Source organism: Lagopus leucura, unplaced genomic scaffold (genome assembly GCF_019238085.1).
Source record: "Lagopus leucura isolate 7727_CA_CO unplaced genomic scaffold, USGS_WTPT01 Super-Scaffold_100017, whole genome shotgun sequence".
Classification (NCBI taxonomy): domain Eukaryota; kingdom Metazoa; phylum Chordata; class Aves; order Galliformes; family Phasianidae; genus Lagopus; species Lagopus leucura.
In genome coordinates this window covers 11,278,067-11,299,644 of record NW_024962271.1, presented here as the reverse complement: position 1 = coordinate 11,299,644, position 21,578 = coordinate 11,278,067, and the positions used below count along the sequence as shown (strand labels likewise).

The following is a 21,578-nucleotide window of genomic DNA, read 5'->3' as shown; positions in this document are numbered from 1 at the left end:
ATAGACTGGTGTTTCCAAATTCTAGGTCATCAAAAATAGGTCCACATACAAAATATTTGTGCAAAAATACGTACCTACCTCCCCACTCAGATAACAAGTCCTGACAGAAAGAACGCTCTGCATAGATTCATATGCTGAGAAGCCTACCCTTCTTGATGTGGGAATCCACAGCCGGAGAAAAAATATATATATTTATTGCTTCTTGTGGGAATAACCATATGCTCTCAGAAACAATGTTCCCTAACAGAATGTTTCATGAATTGAAATACTGCATATGTTTTCTTTATGATGTTCTCTTTTCTTGTTCATTATTAATGGTCTTGTATTCACTTCTATAACCTTAAGACACTATAAAAATGCGTCTGGACAATATTTGAAATTGGAAAGACAATAAAGGAAAAATATTAACTTGGAAAAATTGTGAAATACCATTCTTTCATGAAAAACAAACTGACTGGCTTAAGTGTACTAGCAGATGTTTCTCTCTAAGATTGTTAATTACTACCACACAATTGCTCATAATTGAGGGAGGGAGGAAGAGAGGAAGAGAATGAGCACCAGTTTAAAGGTATAAAGGCTTATCCTTGAAGAATTAAGTCTTTTTTTTTTCAAAGATTTATTCATTTCTATGAAAAGGAATAGGTAATAATTTCAACTAATAATAATCCCAGATTGCTGTGCTGAGTGCACTGAGTATCAAATACAAGCAGCGAAAGCTTTCCTCCCTCACTTCCACCTTACATCTTAGAATAAGAGGGGGAAAAACAGATCCAAAATTGGGCTGCACTCAGGTCAAAAAAGTGAGTTCAAACTTTCACTCAGGTGGATTGCCATTTCAGAGCTCTCAAAATGTCATTCGAGCAAAGCACCATGCTTTGTAGCAAATTATCTTCGTCAAAGTAAGGGCAACTTCACTCTGTTTTTCAACAGTACTGAGTATTTTAATCAGCAGGATTAGGAAGATCTTGTGGCCAGAAATAAAAAAGGAAGCAACTGTGATGAATGCTCATGGCTAAGTTACAGCTACCAAGGCAAAATTTACAAAGCAGTTACAAGAACCCAGGCTAAAGACGAACTACTTCAGAGCCTACTTGGGATGACAGCCATTTAGAAAGGTATTTGATGGATCACAGGCCTTAACTCTGAAAGCAGAACTACGGGAGATGCTATGCAATTCCACAGTGATAAATTATGACTGGATGTTAGGTAACTATTATCTTAATGTCAGAGTCATTACTGTGCAATTTTTGAGAGAAAGCAGAGCAAAGGTAAAATTGGAGAATTGACAAAAATGCCACCTATGAAAGTCAGCATCTGGTATACATGAGACAAAATCTTTTGGAGTAAAATATTATTAGACTTCCCTTCAAGTTGGATAGATTGGATTCTAAGCAATTCTTTAATCTTGCAGAAACAATGGGACAGAATTATCTGTGCACAGGGGAAATGACAAACTACTTCTAGAATCTGAGTCTTGTGAGGGAATAGACTAAAAAAAAGGAAAATTTTAAAGTGAATAGATAATATCAAGGCAAAGAAACAAAGTCAAAAGCAGTTCAGTAAGAATCCAAATGGAACCTCAGTAGCAAAAAGTTGGTCCAAGTGAGCTCAGTAGTAAAATTCCTACTGACGTCAACAGGACAAGGGTTTCACTTCCAATTTACAGATCTAGCAGACACAGCAGAACTCAGAGTCAGACAATGAGGACCAAAGAAAGAGAATTAACTGTGTTGTTGTTCCTGAAGTCTCTGATGTCTATATTACCTGGGCCTGCCAACATTTTTTTCATTGCAAATCAGGTTTGACAAACGTAACTGACATACTTCACGGGCTGCACAAGAACCAGAGAAGTAACAACTATGTTTGATAGTTCTTGAGAAGTCCTGTAGTTAACAATTAAACTCACATCCAGATTTCATTTTCAGATTCTCTTGGAGGCCAGGAATTAAGAAATATCATCCCCAATAAGCACACGTGTTGGTTTTATTCCATAGGAGTTGACTGAAATACGTTGCTGGTGGAGATAGCTTTACTTGAGCGAAGGTGCTCTTCTCCAGTGGCTAATGCCCATAAGCAGAATTGGACCAAGCAGTGAGTAACATTCCTGTTCCACAGCCACCAGAAGAGTGAACACATAGAAAAACAGGCTTATGCTGGGTCACTGCCAAAAGCATGTATTCAACTTTCTCTGGCTGAAAGCTGAAGCTGATGAATTAGACACACCCTTCAAAACAACAAAGATCAAGCTGCCTTCTCCGAAACTTACTGTAGGGAAATTAATTGTCCATTTTAAGTCCAGTGGGACAAATCAAAACCAAATTAGCAAGAATTGTACCAGCAGTGCTTTGTAGTAGTCAAGGATAGGTATTTTAACCTGAAAATATGGACAGAAGGCACTTTCTTCTGTTTCAGCATTACATGTTGGTCACAAAAAAAAGGGTTTGATTACACATCACAGAGCAGAGAAGAAAAATAAATCACAGTGTTGCTGCCAGCGCCCAACCAGAGAGAAACATTAAGCACAGCACAGAGAAATGGTGATTTAGAACATGTGATGGCTTGCATAAAAACAACCCAAAACGTTTCAATCATTCAGGCATCAGATTCTAATTGACAAGTCACCGTTAGGACATCTCAGAATTGCTACACTGAAGTTCACTCAGATGTTATCACATGGCATTTTGTCTTGTGAATAAGCAGTACTCAGACTCACAGGTCTGTGCAACGCCACCTCCCACAAAGCATCAGTTCACATCATCCCTGATACCTTCACATATATAAATTCACAAAGCTCAATACAGAATCATCAAACAAGATCATGTCTAGTTCTGGTGCCTTGTTTTGGTTGTCAGGCTGAAGGAAATTTTTTTATTTCCTGACCAAAAAAAGGATTTGTCCTAAGGATGCACACACAAAGGACAACATAGTCTCTCTCCTCTGCTAGCTAGCACATAACTCATACAGGCTTAAACACTAAACCCAGATTTCTCGCACTCTCTTGAGCGAGTTTGCTGAAGGGAGGCAGTTTGCTGAATTTTGCCAGGTTATGATTCCCTCTTCCAATTAGTCCCCCAACTGGCTGTATTTCATCAACAACTGCCAGATTAAATGCCTTACTTGACCATCTTCACCTAATATACTTTGATGTTCAGTTCTCAAACTTCAAAATACCTTTTGGACAAAGATCAGACAGCACTAAACAGAATTACTAATTAATTAAGCAAAGTTAAATTTTAAACACTGTTTGTTGTGTTAGCCAAAAGCCCGAACAGAACAGTCTTTTTTTTTCCCCTTCCTCACTGGAGATCAAAGAAGATAATTCTCCCACCCCTCCTCTACCTAAAAGGAGGTTGGGGCAGGGGGGGGAGGAGGGGAACTCATAAACACTGGTCAGAACAGTTCAGGATGACAACTGCAGCAGCAAGATTTGTGTTTGATCAGTGGGCATATCAAAAGCCACATTAGCAGAACTCAATCTGCTACAACTAGATGTGCTATTTAATGTGGGTAAGTACTTAAGTGAAAACTGTCACTGTCACACAGACAGCTTACCACTTTCTAACAGTATTAGGTGTACCTGGAGCCCTGAGTGGGCCCACAAAGTGCTGGATTCTATTGCTGAACAGTGACAGATGGGGACACCAAGTGATCATTTGTAACTTAAAGCAAAAGAAGCCAGACCTATCTTCTCTAAAAATAGTTATACAGTGGTCTTGGTTAGTAACTGGTAATAATTTTGCTTTTGAAAGTCCCTTCACAGGGTAAGCTGCAAAGATGCATGTTCACATAAGATGTTCAGTCTTTAAATTCTTGTCTCTTCAGATTTTTTTCCCCTGAGATTCACAAAGGAAGAAAAAGAAGAAAAAAACAGACACTATATAACCCTTTATTCAAATGGAGACTGAGTAGGTAATGTTATTAATAATGCAGGCTTTGATATCAACTTGTTCCCATCTAACTCAGATGTTCAATGGGAAAATCCTGTTTCCACCTTGCTATGATAACAGGGCCTCTGAAAGTATTTGAGCTGTAAGATTCATTTCATCAAAAACGTTTCCCATGAAGAACATCACTCTGACTCACAAAATTAGCATTGTATAGAGAGCAGTGCTGTGGACCTGTACAGCAACATTATTTTGGCTCTGCTGAATCAGATGCACATTTGAAAAGCTGTCTGATAATTAAAATTCAGTAGCAGGTTTGGTGTTCCCATCTGCAGAGTCCTACATTTCACTGCAAGAGGTGGGGGAAAATGGAGATTTATCCACAACAGATCACACGAATAGAAAGCAATATAGTAACTAACAGTCCAGCAAATATGCATACATGCACAAGCATGTCCTTATCATATTCAGATGTAGGTGAGGAATGGTACTGAGATGATACATCACATTCTGTAAAACATTCAGAGAAATAAAATTCTGTCTAGGCTAGACACCACCAACTTACTTAAAGTCTAGAGAGCACACAAGATCTCAAAACAAGAAATTATTTCTACACAGCAAATGCACTATTATTAATAATTATTGGACAGCTCTTTTATCAGAGTTCGAGATGGAAGTCTGCTGTGCTGCACACCGCTCAAAATACAGAGGAGACAGTTTGGAGCATGCTTACTGGTGAAACAGCCCATCATAATTGTTGTAGGGAGCACAAGAGTTAGCTTCCCCCTGCAGCTACCCTTTTGGTAGAAAACTCTGCAATATCCTCCTAAACAGCATCACTGTGAATTCTTGTTCAGACAAAATGTTGTGAAATCTGGTCTGCAATCACTACTCGCAGCAGGGCCCGGACAGCAGCCACCATATGGCACAGGCAGCTGGGGCCAGCAAGATGGGTGCTTGGAGCAGCTCCTGAAGGGTCCTGCTGCAGGCATGGGAAGCAGTCTCCATCTCAACAGCGCTTTGCCAAGAACATCCTTTTGCACCTGGATGGCTCCTTTCTCTGTAAGAACTCTACGGAAAACGTAGAATATCCCAAGTTGGAAGAGACCCACAAGGATCACTGAGTCCAACTCCTGGCTCCACACAGACCACCCAAAAAATAATAACATATTTCTGAGAGCCTTGGCCAAATGCTTGAGCTCCAGCAGCTTAGGGCTGTGCCCCCTGCTCTTTGGTGCAGACCCTTTCCCTAACGCCCAGCTGCCCCTCCCCTGACACAGCTCCATGCCATTCCCTCAGGCCCTGCTGCTGTCATGGAGTGCAGAGCTCCCTATGCAGAGCTGCAGCCTCCTTGAGGCCCCTCCTCAGCTCCTCTGCTCTGGGCTACACAACCTGAAGAATCTCAGCTGCTCCTGCATCATGCCCTCCAGACTCTGCACCACCTTTGTAGCTCTCCTTTGTACACCCTCCAATGGTTTCATGTCCTTACACTGTAGTATCCAAACCTGCCCTCATCACATAGCAGAGCAGGACAGCCCCCTCCCTCACCAGGTTGGCAGTGCTGGACACACTTGGCCCTGCTTGCTTCCAGAACCCACTGCTGACTCATATTCCTGTTGACTCAGATGACGAAAGGGTCTGCAGTACCACACTAGTAATCCTTAAGAGGGACTACAGCTTTCCTCCAAATAAACGTTTTGTGCACACAGTTCAGGGTGCCCAGGCTCCACCGAGCACTGAGCCCCATGCCCAGCTGCCATGCTGCACCAGAGCCCCATGAAAATTCCTTGGGTAGCAGCTCTTCTAATTTTGGGTATCTTGTTTTACAGCTATGAGTTCTTCTCTCTCTTTTTGTTACCCTGACAGTTCTAAATCCTTTGCAGTACAAAGTTGAGCATTTTCTATGACATCTTTTACTGGTGAAAGGACTTGGATTGTTGGATCAGATTTATAAAGAAAGAAAAATCTAATTTCTATTTTTTTGGTAGGCTGGGGGTTGGGACTTTCCATCTAACGAGAGCAGCTGGACTCTGAGCTCTTTCAAGAGCAGAAACGTTGCTTCGGGTCCATTTCCACAACCCCATAGTACTGCATTTATTATTTGCTTTTACTCACAAACTAGTTGTGGTTACAAAAAAAAAACAACCACACACATACACAAAAAACAAAACAAAACAAAACAAAACAAAAAAAAAACCAACCCTCTTCCAAACAAATTACATTTTATCTTTTTCTCCACAGGAGATTAAGGTTGACTGCTACTTGTGCTTTGAGGTTTGGATATGATTGAGATGAAACATCTGTTGAGAAAAAAGGTGTGGGGCGGACTTTTTTCTGCTAAAAATATCATGTCTTTTTTTTTTCCACCAAACTTGAAACATGTGATGAAATTCAACTTTTAAAATATAACCCTGGAGCTACTTGAAACTATAAAAGTCTCCTCAGTATCTGAGGCAAGTCAGAATTTCCACTGTTCAAGCTGGGCTTTTATGAAGAGCAGACTTTAGAAAAAGCTGTAATCTGTCTAGGTAACAAAGGGCACTTGTTCTGCCTGGTGAGGTAAAACTTTGGGTTTCTGTAGCTACTGCAGCAGAAGTGGAGTTGAAGCACACAAAAGCACCCTGACTGATACACACTTTGAATTTGGAATAGCAACGGGCAAAAGCAATATGCCTTTCACTGAAATTGCCTCTGTATGTCTGCATGTAATTGCTTGTGTGTTTGTAAGGTTCAGAACATGACAGGCTGTTGTGTCTCAGCTCTCCAGCGCTAAGGTTCAGGCAGTTCCCTAGCTTGGCAGCTATCTAGCCATCCATATGAAATGATGACTCCTGAATTAAATGCCAGCTAGATAGCTCCTACTTCTGAATGCATGACAGAAATACAAGAACTATTTAATCCTGCCATAAACCCTACCCTCACATCAGGCACACAGAGATAGGAAACCCCTCCAGGTGGGAGGGCCTTACAGGAGCATGCACACAGGATCTAAACAAAAGCCTATTGAAGAAAGCTATCAAAATCTCAGCAAAAGGAGTGCTCTGAAACTTGCTTTCCAGACTGTGTCGAGGTCAAGTCAAGCACAAGAGAATGGGCAACGTTAGGAATATCTGGGAGTTAAAGCAGGACTTGTTGCCTACTGAATACAGTATTCAAGGTTTGTAAAATGAATTTTATGTTTCGTGTAAAGGCCAGAGGTTTGAAATGAATATATTATCTCCTGAAATAGCAAGGGCCAAAACTTACTTCAATTACAAGAGCAAAACCTGGAATAACTCCATGAACACCAGCATGAGAGTATTATCTGGCCCCAAATCTTTGCCTGGAAATATGCTCTAGTTTCACATGGGTAAAAAAGAGAGAGTCACAAGAGATTCAGAGAAGAATGGCATTTTGACTCACTTTTCAAAAACATGTTTAATAAAACCTCCACGATCTGTGGTCAAAGCTACAAGAAAAATAACTGGTAATAATCGTTGCTGGGAAATTAAAAGTAGAAAAGGATCTTTGTTCTTCAAGTAGAATAAATGAAACCACTGGTATTCATCATGTTTCCAAAGAAATTGTTTTCAAACTCCAAACTGACTTGTTCCCATATTTCATTCTTTGTTCTCGGTGGTGTATGTCCTGGGGCAAAGTTCAAGAACATTTTTATACTGCTGTACGCTTACAGTGACGTACCTTTACCTCTGCACCATACAAGAGATCTCTCCCAAATGCTCTTGAGATCATCAGTTTGCCATGTGTACCTGATGGCATACCTGGCACCTGAGCTCCAGCTTCCCAGAGCAGTCACCACAGCTGAGGCAGGAGAGCAGGAACTGGCAGAGCTGGCTAGCTGTAACCCAGCCACCTGGGTTGGTGATAATTGTTTGACAGCCCTACCTGTGCAGTGGGCAGCCAGCTGTGCACCAGCATGCACTCCTGTAAGCACACTGATTGCTCCCCCCTCTATGTGAGAGGAACAGCTCACTTGGATATGCCTACACATGCTCCTTCTCTGAATCACAATATTGACATCTTGAGGAAAACATCAATGTCCCAGACTGATTTGGTGAGTCCTGATTACTCAGGCCCAGTACTTTTATCCCTCATGCGCAGAGCATGAGTCTCACATCACTGGTACCCATTTCTTGGCCCTATCTCAGCCCTCCTACACAGAGCTTCCCTCAGGCTTCATACGCTAGTGTGAACAAGCAGCTGGATGCCACGGTCTGCTGTCTAAGCTCACTCCTGGGATGTGGAAGGTAATTGCTATAGTGTCCCTCTCTTTGATGAGATCTCCTAAGCTATTTCCTTTTGCTCTTTGTTTCTCCTCCTTCTCATATGCATCCTTGAGGAGAAGCAACCCAACTAACAGCCAGACTTAAGTTTTCATCAGTTACAGTCCCAGGAGACTTTTTGTCTCCTAGCAAACTAGTTCATGACTGCCACAGAGCTGTGAATGAATGAATATACTTACTGTTAATTGATCATTATAATGACAACTCAAAAGGAGCATTAGCTTCTCTATTCAAGTAGGAAAAGTTGCAGTCTTATGTAAAAGGAAAAACTATAGAAAACTAATATTGTTATAAATGCTCAAACAGAAATATAATGTTATTTTAAAAGCTTTCCATGTGTAAGGTGTTTGCTAAGTGTCAACTTTTTGCTTCTTGAAGTACTTCTTGATTTCCCTTTTCATTACCTTGGTTTTCTACAGAAATACTTTCTATACTTCACACAAAATTAATATTAAAATCTGGCTTTCTTCAGTCACCATAAAGAACAGAGACCACTTGTAACTTAGGAAAGTTTTACTGTGTAGTATATTTTCAAATCCTCTCTCCATAACATTCTAAGGGATAGAAGAACAGGCACAGATGCAAGAAATCCTGGGCTCTGTTCTCAGCTCTGCCATTGTGTTCTTGCATTGAGGAATAAAAATCTCCCAGGACTGCTGAATGATCTGAATATAGAGATCGCTATAGAACTATTACTTACAGCAGGTGTGATCTCCCCAGTCCAATGCAGAGAATTAATAACCAGATCAAAATCCTCAAACCACAAACAAAACACACTGTTTATCAAAAGCAACCAGGTGGCACCAGCAGGAGCTGGGGGGCTGGAAGCTACACAGAGAGATACCCATGCACAGGGAACAGATGTTCCCTCTGCACAGCAGTGGCTCAGTGCAAGGGGCAGGCTCACCTCTGAGGTGACAGGACAGCCCCCCTTTCAGCACCGTTCTGTGCTCTGCTTGCCAGCATGGATAGGAGCTGTTAGACAGCACAGAGGGCTGTTTTGGAAATACCTGGAGACCACTAACTCATTGCACGCAGCTACAGACAGCCATTGGATGGCAACAGCCTTTCATCACTACTGACCTGGCTGCACTTGAAACAGCAGCTCCAGAAGTAAAAGCTTCTGATCCAAATACCAACCCCCCTCAAATGGAACAGCTAATGTTAAGAAGCACTTGTACAATTAAAAAAAAATAAAAAATTAAGTGCCTTATGCCATAAGATTTTCCTCCCACTCATGGCAAACAGCCTACCTGCTTTTATAATTTCCTGGATCTGTGTATGACCACAGGAAAACTTCTGCTAATCCTACCAGTCTCATGTTCTTTGGTGACTTTTATTCTAACTGCCAAACTAAGCAGTTTTCTCTTGGCACTTTCCACTGCTCCTTTCCCCTCCTCCCTCTGTGTTCTTTGGTACTTCTTCCAGCTCACGGTCACTGGCTTATCAGCTGCCAGTCCGGCAGGGACTGGTTGTGTGTTGGACACGGGTGGCTGGTACCAGTGGGACAGCCTGAAGCTGAAGGTATCTCTCAAATTTATTTCATCTTGTTTTATGTAGTAGAAAAGAGTACATTGGAAATACTTTGACAAATGAAAAAACTTCAACCAGGGAGCAAACGATCATCAGCCTGAGGCAGTCATGTAGCATATACCTGTGTACAGCAAATCCATGGTAAGAGAATTAGCAACAAGTCATTAAAATGCTGAATTCACGTGCATACTAGACTGACCACAGGAGTGCTTTTATGGCAGAATTATTTGCCCTGTTTGCAATATCAGTGGTGAACAGGTGTCTGGTTTAAGAGCATGACAGGAAAACGAAAGTACATCAATAGTACTGAGTAATAACAACAACGCTAAGATAAAGCAACTTCATTTGTGTACAAGATGCACTCTGTGTTTTTATAGATATACTGATGTTTTGTGAAAATAGGAAAATATTTATGCCTTAAAAAATAAACGAAAAAACGTAATAAACAGAGCATTAACTGGGAAGGTGCATGCAGCTCAAAAAAACTGCCTTTTGTTACAGACTCATAGCTCAGTCTAGCAGATTACACAAAGGTGTTGCAACTAAAATGAACAAAAAAGTAAAGTAAGAAGTGTATTGCATGCAAATTGCATTTCCATAGCATGCTTGGTGCATTCCCAACCTTTTGTCAAGAGAAAAATAATCAAGACGTCATCCTTGACTAGCAGATGAAACAGGACACAGATTGCTATCAGATGAAGCAGCTCCTCTGACAGGTACAGGACTAGACTGATCTGACAGATGTGTAAGATTTCTAGTTAGCAGAAACACTTAAGTCATCATTTTCAAGAGAATGGTGACATGAGAAATTACATCACCAAATACCTAATTTGAGTGATAAGTTTTGTGTCTCCTGAGCTTACAGATTTCACCTTCAACTTCAGAAGGCAGCTGATGAGGACTGTTAACTATATCCCACTGGGTTCTAAAGAGATTGCATTGCCAAAAGAAGGAAATCGCCTCTTTTCTGTGATCAGCCTCTGTCAGAGTGGGAAATTCCTGCTACTGGTTCAGAAATCACAGGCAGGGAAAAACAGGGTTCAGATGTTCAGATGACAGTCCACTTCATACAGACACAGGTTAGATAAGAAAACTCTCTTGTCCACAGGCTTAGCTGTAACCATTTCCCAAAAGCTCAGGGGAAAGGAGGTGAAAAACGTTCTGGGGAAAGAGCAGGTCTCTCAAATGATTCATTAAGAAGCTTGCTTATACCTTATACCTTGAAGAGCGGAGATACAACTGGGTGTCACAACTGAACACATTAACAACTGAAAAAAAACAGATAACTTTGAGCCACCTGTGTATCACTATGATGGAGGAGGGACTTGCTATTTGACACCATTTTCTGTTCCTGCCTGCCATTTTGGCTTCCCCACTGAGATGAAATAAAAAATATCTCTTAACATCCGTGCTAGTTTTTCAACTTCTTCCAGAGTCATCCCCAGTCAATTCAGTTCCACTGAGATACTATTCTAACTAGCGATGAGGAAAATCCATGCTCTTAGTTACTCTAGCTGGGAAGACTGAAGCACAAGCTTCCTATGCAGATACCACTGGACAGCAAATTTATATGAACAAGTGTGAGAAGTGTTTACATAGCCATGGCAGAGTGCACATCACAAGTACTCTGACAAATGAAAGTCTCTGAAATAGAGAGAGCACTGGTAACGTTGGAATGAATGTTGCAAATAAATCCACTACAGAAACTATCTCTAATTGAATTATTAATGAAAGAGGAAGAAGGGAATCAGAATATGACTGACTAACATAATAAGAGACAGAGGTTTCCATCAGTCCCTTTCCTATCAAGAAGAATTACCGACCATGTCAGAGAAAATTAAAAAATTCAATTTACAGTAGTTTTCCCCACAGTGAAATCAGAGGCAGGTGCTGGATATAACAGACAATACCGGTCAAACTGTTTCTTTCTGCACAGCACTCAGTAAACAGTCGCCACTATTGAGTTCTAACCTCTTGTCATGCAGCAACATTGAGTCAACAATCCGCTCTCATGGCTTAATGCTTTTGATGTTTACTTTGTTCTTTCTATAGTTCAAAAGAAAGCACTAATGCACCAGTCCTCTTACCAAATACAATCTTAATCCCAGAATCCCGAGCCTTTTGCTGTTGGCCAGTTAAGTCTGTTAAGACGAAAGGATTTGATCAAGCTTTACATAACAACACAGAAGTTAAATCCAGCAAAGAGAGCTCTTTTTATCTGTACTGCTCAGACGGCTAAGAGATGAAAAAAAGAGAGGGAGAAAAAAAAGGTAATGAACTTGGCTATGTAAAACAAAATAAGGAATTCAATTATTTCTCTTATTGCCACTTTGTCTTTTCAGTGAGTCTTCTAAAGAACTTGGATTTATTCTCCAATAAGGTCTCCAAGTGTGAAGGCTACAGCTTTCCCTTCACCCAGAAGAACTGTGGCACCTGCTGTGCTTTTTTTTGCAAATCTGCAAAATGTTTCTTTTTCATCAGCAGTTTTCCTGATTTAAAACATAAATAATTTAAAAATACATATAAAGTAAGCATTGTAGGTCAAAACACTATGAGAAGAGGAAAATGATTTTGTACTTGGGAAACAGATGGACAGCTTAGAGGAAAGGTGGGACATCAATCATTTCGAGTAATTAATACTATATAATACTTCTAATGTGAAATCTTTATTTTTTTTTCCCCTTAAACTAATTGTCCCCATCAAATTTTTATTTTTTTCCCCTTAAACTAATTGTCCCCATCCCTACTGTGTATTTATGAAGGCAGAACACAGTGCAGTGATGATATGTGGTAGAGCTGGGATCAAGACTTTGTTTTTCCACTCGTGTCCTTTGTGAGAGTTGCCCAATTAGCCATTTCTCAGCGTGTCACATCTCCCTGTCTCTGAAGCTAGTTACCAAATCTTTTGGATTACATGAATACATAGATACAAAACATGTTGCACCTGTACATATGTAAAGATTGTGATGTCAGCTACTTCATAAGAAATGAGGTGCATCAGAAGTAAAAATGCAAAACTGCTCTTGCTGGTATTAAGCTGGAAAGCCTAAAAATAAATCTAATAAAAACAGTCCTGTTGCTGACTAGTTTAAAAATATTGTTTACTGTATATTCTGACTGCTAAGCAAGACAGTTCTTCACAACAACTAAGAAATAATTAGAGGTAAGCAAAAGAAAGAATAAGACAGAAAAAAAATCAAGTTATTCACCTTGTTGGCACTTAATATCCTGTATCAAGTAGCTGCTACTATAATTCTGAAAATTAGTAAGCCACCCTTTACTACAGTTACATCCTACTACAAGCAGAAGAGAAAACTGTAGTGATGCTAATAATGAAACATTTTGTTGTGGTTTAACCCAGCAGGTGGATCAGCACCACCCAGTCATTCGCTCACTCCCCCTCCTTCCCAGTGGGATGAAGGAGAAAATAAATAAAAAATCCAAACAAGTAGAACTCCTGGGTTGAGATAAAACTACTTGCTAAGACAGATAAAGGGAAAAGAAAACAGTTACGACTATATATATATATATATATACACACATATGCATGTATATAAGAAGTGATGCAGAAGCAATTGCTCACCACCCCCAACCAATGTCCAGCTAGTTCCCCAAGAAGCAGAAGATAGACATTCATAACATGGACAATCTTTCAAAATCTATTTCAGCGTCCTGCCTGCACCTCCATTTTCTTGTTTCTCCACATTCTGAAGTCACAGACGTGTTTTATCTGGTGTGCACAACATATCCTGAATACATACAAACACTTAATGATCTTAGCTGCAATGTAGATGATGCAGACACAATGCCTTATTCCACTGAAACCTATTTTTCTGTTCAACGTGAAAAACTACTTTTGCAATGGCTGGTGATCAAAATGAGTTTCCTTCTGGCAGCTCTTTAGGCTTTTTCAGCTCAGTCTCAGCAGCCCCCAAAGAATGACATTACACCACTATTACCTTAAAAGCACTGCCATTTTGCGTCCTTTTTTGATCACAGATAAGAGCAATGTTTTTTGATCACTGGTAAGCAATTTAGAGCAATTGCTTAAGATCTCTTTGCTATGAATCAATCAGTAGTCTCTGGAAGGAACATGATAGCAGAATATTATGGAGAAGGATGCTCCAAAAACCACTCACTTATAGTCAGAGAAGGAAGCAAAAGGCAACTAATGACACAAGCTGATCACTCAAAGGAAATACAGGGAAGATGTCACTAACTTAGTACATAATAAAAACAGTAGTAACAATGAATATGAATATCTTTTGACATGAAAGAAGTGTTTTTGGTATCTGCAGTTTCACCAATAGAAACAACCCCACTTATGTTGTAGAAGCAGGGTACGACTACTAGGCTATCAAAAATACATAATCTCTGTTGTGATTTGAGCTTAAATTTACAACTTGATTCTGGCAATTGGATTTTGCTGCTACACAAAAGAGGGAGGACCCAACCTAACATCCATACTTTGTAAGCATATTCAGTGCAGCAAATTCTTCCTCAGTTATGAACAATCTGATGCTGCTAAAGAATACGCAGCACATAATTACACACAAAGTATTCCTGACCTCTCTAAGCACTACCTCCATCCTCCTTTTATTTAGAGTAATTTATGATCTTAACAATTTAAAATTCAAATCAAAATAAAACAATTTTGTTACAACCCCAGTCATCTTTTCAACAGAAGTGTCGACCACTGGGAGCAAACAACTTGATTACAAAAGGAGTGCACTTTCCAAGTAAAGCTTGACATAGTTTGCTGCTCCAAATGAGTTAGGCAAATTGTTTCCACTAACCTATAGTAAAAATTTAGCACACAGCCTGTGCAACTACTTGTTATGCTAGAGAGAGTAACTCAGTTTCTGTCAACTCATTTCATTGTTTGTTGGGAAGAATGATTAACAATGTCATCAAACTAATCTCATCCATTCATCAATCCCCAGTTGTCTAACAGAAGCTCAACTGGTGTGCTCAGCAGTGTGTTCTGACCTTACTGAAGGCCCTGCCCACTCAAACAGTGATTCTATCCCATTGCGAGGAGAGGCCTAGTCACAGTGGAATAGATGAGATGAGACTTGGAAACCAGAAATTATCTCAAGCAGTGATGACTCCATTCATATTCAAGAGAAGCGTATTGTGTAAGAGTTTCTGATCTTTCATAAATTAATGCAATAGTTTCCAAACTTGCCTTATGCACCACAGAAGGGGGAGCAGCATAGCACAAAACTAAATGCAAACATTTCCAGTAATCACATTCACCACTTCTGCTGGATACAGTAATATTTACCACTGCTATGCTTCCAATGGAAGTACTGGACAAAAATGTTGAGCTCCTTATATTTGGTCTCTATTATATAACTGGTTGACTTTTTTGATAACAGGAGCACAGTGATATGAAATACAGAAATAATACCCTACTCCCATCACATCAGTTTTGCCCAGAAAATGAAACATATTAAGAGCTGCACTGTTATATATGCATTCCTATACTGGACGTGTTCGTTGACTTATTCCAATATCCCTTAATATTAACCACAAAGTTTTGTTCTTTAAATACCTTCTAGATGAAAGTGCTCATCACCAATAGAGTCTCTGTAGCCTTCTCCAGACAAATCCTGTTAAAAAAAGATAAGAAAAATTAATGACGAGTATATGACATAAAAGGTATCAAGAAGATACACTAGGATTAATTAAAAACACTAAATGCATTAATTAATACATTAATGAGCATTAATGTCAATTTCCAGAAAAGAAGTCAATGCATCTGGTGCTATTTTAGAATGTTCTGGGCATATTCTAAGACAAAAATTGAATGCAGATAAACAGATTATGTTCATATACAAGTCCTTTTACAGAATACTTTAATACTTAGCATTTCAACATTCTGTCAATCAAGCAAGATAAAAAACAACTCTGAATGGAAATGATAAAGGAGAAATAAGCCCTTCACTACCCACAGAGGAATGTTATCACTTGGTTCCACCAACAGAAAACTTTCATGTGCCAGAGATCACCCAAGAAAAGCAGATACCAGAGTCTGAAGAGCTGCCTGATACTTCTGTCCTGAAATTAATGAAATTTTATCAGCCCCAGTATATCTAGTGGAACACAGAAGCAGCGGTCACGGATACTCAGATGATTTTATCTCAAACACAAAAAACAGTCCTCTAATGGTGCTGAAGTTGTAATAAATGGGCATCAGTTGGATTTGGAGCAAATCCCACTTATAAAGATCCTGAAGAGCATTCTTACGCTCCTATTAGCAGATCATTCCAGCTCCATCTCTCCACACCAGCTAAGCCGTAAGCTATCACAGCTAGCCTTCTATTTTGCCTTCTTCCATTCATTCCAAACACTCCAAGCATTACCATAACGTCACTGATCTTACATTACAGTCCGTCTCCTTAGATTTTCTACAAACACTCTGTGCCACTGATAAATATTTATGGTGATGAACAAGGATATGGCCTTGAAAAGTTCAAGTGCTGCACTCACAGCTATTTCAACTTCACCTACAAAAACGTATCAGGAACACAGAGCCAGCATTCTCAGCATTAACCTGGGGACTGTGAGTAGACACTAGGGAGCTTTTGGCACAAGGCAAGAATAAGAGAAAAAACTGTGAAAATGAATGCCTGGTTGTGTTCATAGCTTTATCACGATGAACGCAGTTCATCTCTTTTTCCCAAGAAGCTGACAGAGGTTCTTTTCTAACTTGCACATGCCTAAATGTTATTCTTTGAGATTAGTTATCCAAAAGTAACTCAGCCACAAAAGCATGTCTTAGGAACTCTTCAGCGTCAGTTGAAGCATTCTAAAAATCAAATTCCATAAACAGTGAGATTTGATTGGGGGTTAGCTAGCGCAGAAACCCTGAAAATATTGCTCTCTTCACGAGCGGATACGCTGGCATTTGACCCAAAGATAAATTTGACAGCATTAGGAAATGCTGTCGACCTGGTACAGCATGCTGGGATTTAGCATAGCATGACACTGCTACAACAGCTGTCAGAAGCAAATCACAAAAGCTATTTTGTTTATTTGAGTTTTTCTTCTAGAAGAAAAGGCCCCTTATGAACAAGTGCTAATTAATATCTATCACCGATTTAAAAATAATGGAAGAAATGGACATAATGAACAAAAAAAGCCAGGAAATGTTGGCGTAGCACATCATGTTTCTGCAAGGAAGATGGTCTTTCCAGAAACTTGCAATAGTTATTATACTTTTGTTTAGTAAAATTCCTCCATGTCATCATTTTCCAGGAAGCTCTCAGAGCACAGCCTGATTGCTCTCCCAGACAATGAGATACATACAAGTGACTGCAGGAGCACACATGGCCCTCCTGCTCTGTCCCACAATGGCAAGTATTTAATAACTGCTTTTTTATTGAAGACAGAATTCCTGCTCCCTCCGTCTGGTTCTCTTGGGAAAATATTTCTGATTTTCTGATCAGCAACTATGCAACAAAAAGGTATGACCTTAATGGTGATGCTTCTCTAAGGAGAAAGCTATTTGGTAGTTATCTTCTTTTAATGTTTTAACAAAGCAAACGGTGCATGTGGTTATCAAATGTTGCCTGCCGAAATGCTGTCATTAATTCAACCTCTACAAAAATCACAAGTCATTACTTTTTATGATTTTTTCAAAAGATGCCACTTACAAATTAGCATGTATTTGTTGATGGAAAAGGTCTCATCAAGTAACTAGTGCAGATGAGTGGCGATGAAGGAGAGAAGCAATAAAGCATTAATATTCTACATGCAAGCTTCCTTAGTTTCTCACTGTTAATCATTACATGGTTAATCATTACAGTATGTTTCATATTCTAGGCTAGTTTCACTCGTTCTCTAGCTCCTAGTTATTTAAGTCAAAGAGTAGTAACTTAATGCAAGCAAATTTCCAATAAAATAGGTTCCCTTAAATCAAATTATTATAAATCACCGAATTCTAGTGTTTTGATGATGATGTTGAACCACAGCATTACTGTTAAACAGCACAGACACAGACAACCCATCCCAAAATCAATGAGTGTATCATTTGAACGTTTTGGTGACTTATTTCATAGAAACGTAGAATGGACTGGGTTGGAAGAGACCTCAAGGATCATCAAATTCCAAACCCTTGCAACAGGTAGGGCTGTATTTAAGCAAAATTCCTCAACTCCCACTCACATGTGTTCTGTGAGAGTACGATTGTGATCTGTGCTGCCGTTAATAAGCAGGTGAGAAAGGTGTGGGCAACTCTTACAATTCTACAGGACGGGAAAATTAAAAGAAAGAAAGAAACCTTATCACTCATCTTATTACCACCAACTCTTCTTTTGAAAAGCCCAGAAGAACAACCAGGATGTCTTTAGCACTACTGAGACACGTGTCACAGGCTGATAAACACCAAAACAAACCTGCTTGAGAAAAGGATTCTGGGTGGTTTATGTAAACTCACATTCAAAAATAAAGTACAAAAGCTAAGCTAGTATCAGAGAAAACAATTCTGACTGCAGCTGGTACTGTAGAAGTATTCTCCCAGTAACCTGCAACAATTCCGTTAATGTGAATAAAACAGTGCATCTACCACTAGTCTAATTCAGAAAGTGAAGGGGAACAATAGGACAGGGTAAATGTGTAAAACAACTCACAGCTCAATAAATTCTAGTGGGAAGAGAACATTATATGTCCAGGAAGAAGCGTGGCTGAGCACGGGGAAAGGCAGGAGTGACAGGACAAAGCCACCTGTGCCAGCCCTGCCTCCTGCAGCCATGCCCAAGGGCTCCCCACAAGCTGCAGAGCTGCGGGAGCCATCCCATGGCAGGAGCAGTGCTGGGGAGAGCAAGGCAATGGCATCTGGGTCATAGGTAGCTGTACGTCACTGTCCTGACACCATGTTTTAAATCACAACGCTGCATTTTCAAACTGGAACACTGAGTCATGTAGCAACCAAAACCAGATGTACCCTGTGAAATACTATATAAGTGAGGTCAGCGAGAACTTGAAAGAAGAAAGAGAAAAAACATTTACGTAGGATTATTTCAGCATGCCACTTCTAGAGGCTGCTAAACAGGAACCCACTGAGAGTAAGCGTCTCTACCTCACCAGGAGCTTCTCTGCTAAAGAAGTTGGCCTCCGCTAGCTACCAACACAAATCACACAAAATGACTGAAATTCAGTTCTAACATCTGTTTCAAAGCTATGCAGGCAGCTGCCCAGCCCGGATGAAAAGGTCCTCATGTCCCACATGTCCTGATCTGATCGGTGCTGCTGTGCAGGGCTCAGATTGAAGAGGGTGGGGGAAGCGTTAACTAGTGCAACTCCCTCAGAAATGCTGAGCAGCATATTTGTACCCAAGGAATACAAACACTCATGGGAAGCTCCCACATCCCAGTGCTCCCACTCAGCTGGTTACAAGTCAGGCAGTTGTCATTCATATCCTACCTTTACTGAGCAATCAGACTCAATGAATTCTGACTCACTGGGAATTTTATCTTTTTAATCCTATCCTCAGCCCTGACCACCGCACACAGCATTTTCATCAACATGTGTTTCTGGAGACTGAAGGCCAGAAATTCACTCTGGTGCATTAACATTTGACATCCTTCTCCTGAGCTCCCTAAAAAAGCTGCCAGCCAAAGCCTCACCCACCATTCTGCTCGTAATACTGTATTCTTTCCTTGCCTTTGCTCCCTTTCTGTTTCATGCTGAGATCAGGTTCCCTGTCTTCACCTTCCAGGCTCTGCATGGCTGTACTTGCATTCACATCTACCAGCCCCCATGCCCACTGATTCCTTTAATCTTCATCACCACCTGACTCTTTCTGCTTGTCCTGGCTCTGTCTTTCCTTGTTGCTTTCTGCAATACCCAACACCAAGAATACAAGGGCCAAAGCGATAGAGTGAAAATAGAGCGTGTGTTTTAGCAAACACATTTGGACTAACACAGTGATTAACAGTTACACTTTTAGTGTAACTAGGTAGAGCTTCATCCACAGATTTATCAGATATATTAAAGGCTAACCCTTAATTTGGGTAGGTTATTGTGACAGCCAGCACATTTCTGAAGTTTGCAACTCCCTACTTCCTGAATTACATCACAGTTAATATTGTGTTAATTCGTATTTTTCAAAAAGCTGTTGCTTTTCTCCAGTATAAAAATGTTGCTCTACCTCTCCTTTTTCAAACATCTCACTGAAATCCTTTGATTTAGCCTAAGATAAGCAATTTTCAACATTTTTGGCAAGAAATATGCACACATTTCCTGTTTTAGTGAAATTCTTATCAAAGTGTCATACTCACCACTTTCCCCAAGTAAAACACATATAAAGACAAGTTGTCCAGCCAGAAAACTTTACTCCCTCCTTTTGCCTATCTGAAGGAAACATGTATTGTGTCCCTTCTTTAATCTTTTACTGATGCAATAAAATCCCAGGACGTTTTGGGAGAGCAAAGTTGAAGAAAGATGTTTCACAACAAGGCTGCAAGGGATAAGATATGTGGTAACTCTTGCTGGAGTAGATTTTAGAGCAGTTTTAAAGGAGCTGCCAATGAGAACGCTATGTCACCTAATATAAACTTCAATTCCTGATGGAAAAATGATCCTGAGAAACAGAGGTCCAAGCGAACAAGGATGGCCTTTGGTCTTTCACGCAAACAACATAAAGGCAATTCACTGAGATTCTGCTTTCTGTAAAGAAAATGTAAAGCGGCTCATCCCTGGAGAAGACAAGGAGACTTCAAAACAGACCAACATTAAAATACACACAACAACTGCAATAATGCCTTTTTTTAAGCAGAAGCAGCATGCTCAACTTTTGCAATGTTTTCTTCCTCTGAAATATGAACCTGGTGTTCTGTGATCCATTACAGCTGGGTTTTTCTTCCTCTATCAAGCATGGAAGCTTCTCTCAGATAAAATTTCTTCATTATATGATCACAGCAGGTACAGATGTTAAGAAAACAGATTTCTCCTCTAACATCTCTGATAAGTGATCTTGAGTGAGTTAAGCTGCCATGGTTTAGCATTTTACTGCCTCATCTGTCAATATGGCCTCTGTGCTTGAAGTCAATGTCTTCTTAGTAGAGACAGTGGAACACAATGAGTGCACCACTAAGCTACGGAAATTCCCCCATTAGAACCCTAGCACAAGGTCCAAGCTAAAAAGCCAGCCCCAAAACTGCAATGGTGAAGCACACAGATGCATTCAATTTGGCTGCCTCTGCTCTAGTAGCAGTAACTCCCAGCCACAATAATGCAGAGGTAATGGTTGAAATCAATATCCCTAAATCCACTGATTTGCCAGAATTAGAATCTCCCAGGCTCATCTCACAGATGGTGACTAAAGAGCAATTCCAGTTTATGGCCCAGTAGCAAGAAGACAAAGACCAAAAGAACACCTAATCTCCAGTCACAAAGGATAATGGACTACTAGAGACTTCTTATGCAAGAAATACCCCTAATATCTTTCAGATCCTGTTACAGACTCTCCAATGGGTACAAGGAGTAGCTGCACCATACACTTTTAAGGATACCCCATAGTTAGGAACATGAGGCTGGCAAGGAAGTGCAAGCAGTAGGATACTCACACAAAAGCCTTCAAGAAGGATGCCTGACTAAGAAGGTGAATGTGATACTTTCTGCTCCAGACTTGCAACTGCAAACAGTTGCAACCTCTTTTGCTGAGTCCAACACCTGGACAAGGCTTTTATCAGGATAAAACACAACTTTTTTGTATTCTTTTATTTGTTTTTTAATCTATGAAAATCAGGTAGTACCAGTACTGAAACATGCTGTTTGCAGGTAGCTTTTTTGTCTCTGTTGCAACGGGTAAATGGACATCCTCTTTTAGCAGCCAGTCACTTGATGTGCATGCAACACCACCAACCAGCAC

General features: G+C 40.2%; 1 protein-coding gene across 1 annotated transcript in view; it reads right to left on the bottom strand.

The window, feature by feature from the left end:
* The window catches only part of NKD1 (NKD inhibitor of WNT signaling pathway 1), a 105,425-nt gene that overhangs the window by 25,274 nt on the left and 58,573 nt on the right, over nt 1–21,578 (bottom strand). Inside the window, exon 4 of the mRNA XM_042877242.1 lies at nt 15,258–15,315. Coding sequence (XP_042733176.1) covers nt 15,258–15,315 — 58 coding nt within the window. The remainder of the gene's footprint in view (nt 1–15,257; nt 15,316–21,578) is intronic.